Consider the following 6407-nt stretch of genomic DNA (forward strand, 5'->3'; position numbering starts at 1 on the left):
TGTCATCCTGTGTTGGGAACTCAAACTTATAGCTGCACAACAACATATATTAGGAAGTTAACCATCTGAATCACGTAAATATAGAAAGCCAAGAGAAGCAAACAAGTGATTGATCCAAAATCTTGATGTTTATAAGTTCTAGATTTGAGGTAGGTATTAAAGGAACTAGTACATACTCAGGGTCATCATATATGACTTCATCCACAGTGCCCAACCACTCAATTTCTTGGAGAAATTAAGCACATTCACTCGTAAGAAAGAAACTTATTGCATAGAGGCCTTACAATACAAAGTCTCAGAACAAGCATTCAAGCTCCACAGCCAAAACTAATACAACTACAGAACAAATACATGAGATAAATGATCCAGTGCTTGCAGGTGCAAAATTGATTCCAGACAACTAACTCAAATGTCGATAGCACAGGTTTCAAATGGGATCTAATACAATATAAAGGGAATGGTATAAAATACCTTAATTCTTGATTGAACTAATGATGCCCTCTTTGTGTTGTAACGGAACTTATCAACAAAAGCCTGCAAAAGCAACAATTACAAAATGGTAATAAATCAGAGCCTCAGCTGCAAATCTTGCTAGCAAAAACAAAAAACTTTCAAGCTCTTTGTATTAGTTTACAGTGAAACACGACTGCCAAAAGCAGTAAACACAAGCCTAAGTTATGTAACTGTGTACCTTATCCTCTAATACTTGGAATATAATCACAGGGAAAGAAAACTTATCAACAAATTTGATTGACGACCTCTCAAAGTAAGCTTCTTCGCTACCTGTAGCCAAAAGAAAGAGTGAGCTTAATAGTTCAATCATTTTGATCTAATGAATTTTCAAATGCACTATTGCTTACCAACAAGGTTGTCGGTATAATGGGACTCAAATTTGTGCGAGTCTATCTTCAAAGAGTTGAGTTCCAGTCTGTAATTCAGTGCCAAGAGCTGCTCATAAACTCCAGCACCACCAACTAAATTCAGTTTGCTCCCATCTTCTCTTGTATCTTTGTAAGATAAGAAATCAACAACACCCATCTTAGAGCTTCTAGCTACCAGTACCAGTTAGATTTAAGTCTTGACTCCATACCCATTTATGTCTCAGGACTGCAATAATACTCAATTTCAGGACACAACAAAACCCAAAATCTGTTGGCGTCACTGATTACAACATCGATGACAGCAACACCTTTCTGCATTCAAACAAACACCTGCAGAACTATCCAATCTTCCATGTTCAAACATCGAGCTTATTAACTCATTTTCTATCTTGTTTAATTCAAGAACAAACCTCATTTCATTTAAATTAAAACCCCCCAAAACAGATCTGTTGCTGCTTGTTGCTTCTCGTTACTTCATCACCGAATACCTAATTCAATAACCACCTGCTCCATTCTCGTCTCAGCACCATCACTTACTTCAGCTGTTCTGCGACTCCAGCAATCACCCAAAACACCACCACTAGACAGCACAAAAAACCCCAAATCTCCATCAATCAAGCTTATGCAATGAACCCACAGATCTGTTGTCATTGAACCTTCTTCATTCCCATCTCAATTTGTACCCACAGTTAACACCACCAGTTACATTCATCTATAGCAGCAGCAGTCTTCAAAACTTCAATATCAAACCGAAACCATGAATATCAACATTATACTTCTTCATCTGAACCCTAACAACAAGCACACAACCACACAATTACCACAAAACCCATCTTCTTATGATTGAAATCGAGCTCAGCTTCCCCTTTAATCAATTCAAATCTTCAAATCTATCACAGAATCATACATCCAACACAAACCCTAGCTCTGATTTTATCAATCCTCCAACACAATAGAATCCTAGTTCTTCGTAAATCTGCTCATGTCTTCTATCTATCTGAGGGAATCAATCGAACCCATCTCTGTTTTCAGTTGAAGCTCAGAAACCCTCATTTAGATTTCCATCTCCTCCCTGAGTTGATTGTTACTGAGAAGAAATTTGGTTTTGTGTAACTTGAATCAGTGATGGGGTTGATTAGAAATTGGTTCAGATATGGATTTGATGAGCTGCTACTATTGACTGTTGCGGATGAGAGAAAGGGGGAGTTAAAGAGAGAGATTGAGAGAAGATGATGAAGAAGAGGGGTCGAGAGAAGATCAGCGGTGGTGATGGAGCGCCGCCGTCATCTGTGGAGTAGAGGTGTTCTTCAGCGGTGGTGATTGAGAGAAAAACAGATAGGAATTGGGTTCGAGTGGTTGAAGGAGGGTTATGCTTCGGAAAAAAAAAAGAAGAAAAGAGTGAATCCGAATGAAAATGATGGACGGTTGAGATTGTATTTGAGATGCTCATACGGATTAAGAAAAGATCTTGACAGTTGAGATTGTATTTAGGATGCTCATGCGGATTGAGAAGTATGTGTTTCATTTTGTGCTAATACGAGCTCATGTATTCGGTTTGATTATCAACCTTCGACACGAAAAAAATCCAAAAAAAATATGAATAAATGTAGCACATTCTTATCGACATTTTGATATAAAAAAATCCAAAAAATGTATAAGAATAAAGTTGAAAAATAAGAAATCAGTCCGATAATTGGTGTGTTTCTTTGTGCTTTCTCTTTGTGCTTCCGGTTTGAATTTCGACTAGTTACATAGGTCATGAAGTAATTTTGACTAGTCATACATGTCATGAAGTAGCTTTAGTTCACATTAATAGCATGATATATCATCGAAATCGATAAATATGAAGCTCAATGTCGATTCAAACTTCAAATGTGGTATAACGACATACAAATTATGAACCAAGAAGCTCTGAGAGGGTTCTGACTTCAAACTTAGCATGCTACATCATCAAAATCGATAAATATGAAGCTCAATGTCGATTCAAATTTCAAACTTGGTATAATCGCCTATAATCTATGAACCACGAAGCTCTGAGAGGGTTCTGACTTCAAAATTAGCATGATACATCATCGAAATTGATGAATATGAAGCTCAGTGTCTTCAAGTTCGGTATAACGACTTACAAACTATGAACAAGAAGTCTGAAAGTCCACAAAAACGATGAATCCAACCATTTACTGGTAAGATTCCATGGAAATATTCTACGAAACCTTAAACACACACAAAACTTGGTAAGAACGATGAATCCATCCATTTACAGGTAAGATTCCTTCGGAATATTCTACGAAACCTTAAACAAACCCTATTTATGCATATTGGATGCAAACCAGGCTCCAAGATCGAAACCTGGCCGCGAGTGGACTACTAAGTCAGAAACTTGGTAAGAACGACGAATCCATCGATCTACAGGTAAGATTCCATCGGAATATTCTACGAAACCTTAAACAAACCCTATTTCTGCATATTGTATGCATACCAGGATTTGAGATCGAAACCTGGCCGTGAGTTGACTACTATAAGTCAGAAACTTGGTAAGAACGACGAATCCATCTATTTACAGGTAAGATTCATTCGTCATATTCTACGAAACCTTAAACAAACCGTATTTCTGCATATTGTATGCAAACCAGAGTCCGAGATCGAAACCTGGACGGGAGTAGACTACTATAAGTCAGAAACTTGGTAAGAACGACAAATCCATCGATTTACAGGTAAGATTCCTTCGGAATATTCTACGAAACCTTAAACAAACCCTATTTATACATATTGTATGCATACAAGGCTCCGAGATCGAAACCTGACCGTGAGTTGACTACTCTAAGTCAGAAACTTGGTAAGAACGACGAATCCATCCATTTACAGGTAAGATTCCTTCGGAATATTCTACGAAACCTTATACAAACCCTATTTCTGCATATTAGATGCAAACCAGGCTCCGAGATCGAAACCTGGCCGCGAGTGGGCTACTCTAAGTCAGAAACTTGGTAAGAACGACGAATCCATCCATTTACAGGTAAGATTCCTTCGGAATATTCTACGAAACCTTAAATAAACCCTATTTATGCATATTGGATGCAAACCAGGCTCCAAGATCGAAACCTGGCCGCGATTGGACTACTAAGTCAGAAACTTGGTAAGAACGACGAATCCATCCATTTACAAGTAAGATTCCTTCAGAATATTTTGCGGCTTAATCACCTGAGCATTTTTTTTGGACATTATATTTTGTTTCACAACTCTTATAAAGGGTTGTCTTAAAATTAGTATATTAAAGAACCACAAACTTGACAGAACTTGTGATAGTGTAGGAATGGTTAGTGGTGTAGACTTTCATGCAGGAGGCTGAGGATCAAATCCCCCCATCCTCATTTCTGCCAACGTTCTATATTTTTACTTCAACAACACTTATAAGTGTTGTTATGCATTTTTATTAAGAAAAAAAAAACAACCAAAACTTGTGAACGATAAGGATGGTTGATGAGATAGACTTCCATGCAGTAGATTCATGTTCGAATCTCCCTTCTAATCTCATTTTTTCCAACATTCTATATTTTTACTTCAACAACACTTGTAAGTGTTGTTATACGTTTTTATTAAAAAAAAGACAAAACTTGTGAACTGTAAGGATGGTTGATGTGCCAGACTTCCATGCAGTAGGTTAATGTTCGAATATCCCCTCTAACACTATTTTTCATCATCATATTTTGGTGTTCTTCAACAACTCTTGTGAAAATTGTGATAGGCTTAGTCACTACCTTTATGGAACAGAGTTGTTATAGTTAAATGTCGTCACAACGTTTTTGCTTAAGGAGTTGTCGTTTGTTTTCTTAGCGCAACCCCTTGTTTCTAAGGGTTGGCAGTGATGATATACGACAACTCTTCCTTTGAAACCAGTTGTAAAACATATGACTTTCTACGATGTTTAGCGAAGAGTTGTAAATCTCCAGTTGTAGATGTATATTTTTCCCGTAGTGGGAAGAGTGCGCTGCAATGTTTGCAATATGAGAAGAGTGAAGAAATTTACCGTGATTGGTTAACCGTGATTGAGAAGAATGAAGCATAGGTGAAAGAATAGAAGAAGTAGAGGCAGCGGAAGACATAGAATCGACTGCTCTAATACCAAGTTAAAACATACAAGAGTTTTGGTTTTGATTTAATTTAGAACTTAAAGAAGAGAATAACAAAACTTAACAAAGACTTCTTTTTATTAATTGATTGACATAATGAACTAGTTTTACTAAGCACATATATATATATATAAGTTTTCCTTGGACTACAAGGAAATATAGTTTCCTAACTTAAACTAATTTCTTAAAATACAAAAAGACTTATTTTTAGAACCAACTCTTAAAGGGAAAACGTGTACTATGTGTCACACGGTTTGTATGCCTTAACACCGGCTGATGCAAAAGATAAATGATCATAAGAAGAAAGGTCGACGCATCATGACCAAGCCTAAAAATACTAACAGGCAACATATAGTAAGAAATAAGAAGGAAACTAAAACTATTAGTACTAGTGTTATGATGAGAAATGTTCCCCCCTCAATAAGGTTCGCACTCTAGTATTCTTATGTGGGTTTTATGGTTTTTGGTCTCCACTAGTATTATTACTGATGATGTTTTGTTTACAAAACAAAAACACAGTAGGGAGAAGCTGATGAAAATACTGGACCAACACTGCATAAAAGAGAACAAGAAAGCAGTATTGTCAAATCACTTGGATGCTGTTCTTTCTGAATATGACTTCCTCTACTTGCCCATAGATTTCGTGTATGTACATCATCTAGCCATTTGAATATAATTAAGCTGATGCTACTCCATTTTTTTTTTTAGTTTTTAAGTACTAAAATGATGTTAATTTGTTATTGATGTTGTGATTTCTTTATCAGGAGGAGGGGCAACTTGGGTTATGCTTTTGTCAACTTCACAACTTGGATTGCTGCCATGAGATTTTACAAATCTTTTGACAAATTAAGTTGGAAGGAGACAATGTTCATTGACTCGCCCAAAATCTGCGAAATTTGTCCTGCAAGAATTCAGGTAATTATGTAAAATTAATTTATCTTAATCATATGGAGTAATAATATTAATGGGTGTGTATATTTTACTTTTACAACAATATCAGGGCAAGGATGCACATGTAGGCCACTTTAAGCGCTTTTACTTCAAGTGTGACACGGACGAGTTCTTGCCAATTTCATTTTCTCCACCTCGGAATGGTTCTACTTCACGTACTCTCCCTACAGTCCATGGTCAGCGTCAAGGCTAGGAGGATCAATCATATCTAGCAAGGATGAATCACTTGTTCATCTATCTATATATGTTGTTTTCTAGGAATGTTACTTTTGATGAAACCCACTTGTAGGGTGAACCAAGCTTGCAATCCAAATGCAATGGATATTCATTGCTAGCTAGCTAGCTGGTCTGTTATTTAGGCCAAAGAGGTGGTGGTGATGGTGAAATTGAGAAGCAGGATTAAAATAGCTACTAATTAGTTTGCCAAGCTTTTTTTGTTGCATGA

General features: G+C 36.7%; 1 protein-coding gene across 1 annotated transcript; it reads left to right on the forward strand.

Annotated features, from left to right (window-relative positions):
* Nucleotides 1-5543: 5543 nt before the first annotated feature.
* Nucleotides 5544-6155, forward strand: LOC113359429 (protein MEI2-like 7). The gene is made up of 3 exons (XM_026603065.1): nucleotides 5544-5656; nucleotides 5776-5926; nucleotides 6012-6155. The coding sequence occupies exons 1-3, from the start codon at nucleotides 5544-5546 to the stop codon at nucleotides 6153-6155; spliced, it is 408 nt and encodes a 135-aa protein (XP_026458850.1).
* Nucleotides 6156-6407: the final 252 nt, after the last annotated feature.

The sequence above is a fragment of the Papaver somniferum genome, chromosome 3, assembly GCF_003573695.1.
Source record: "Papaver somniferum cultivar HN1 chromosome 3, ASM357369v1, whole genome shotgun sequence".
In the NCBI taxonomy this organism is placed as follows: domain Eukaryota; kingdom Viridiplantae; phylum Streptophyta; class Magnoliopsida; order Ranunculales; family Papaveraceae; genus Papaver; species Papaver somniferum.

What these genes read in the sequence shown, in the direction of transcription:
- LOC113359429 (XM_026603065.1), top strand. Translation starts at nt 5,544, where the DNA reads ATGAAAATACTGGACCAACACTGCATAAAAGAGAACAAGAAAGCAGTA. An exon ending in TACTTGCCCATAGATTTCGT is followed by an intron (nt 5,657 to 5,775) that starts GTATGTACATCA and finishes TTTCTTTATCAG; the next exon opens with GAGGAGGGGCAACTTGGGTT. An exon ending in TTTGTCCTGCAAGAATTCAG is followed by an intron (nt 5,927 to 6,011) that starts GTAATTATGTAA and finishes CAACAATATCAG; the next exon opens with GGCAAGGATGCACATGTAGG.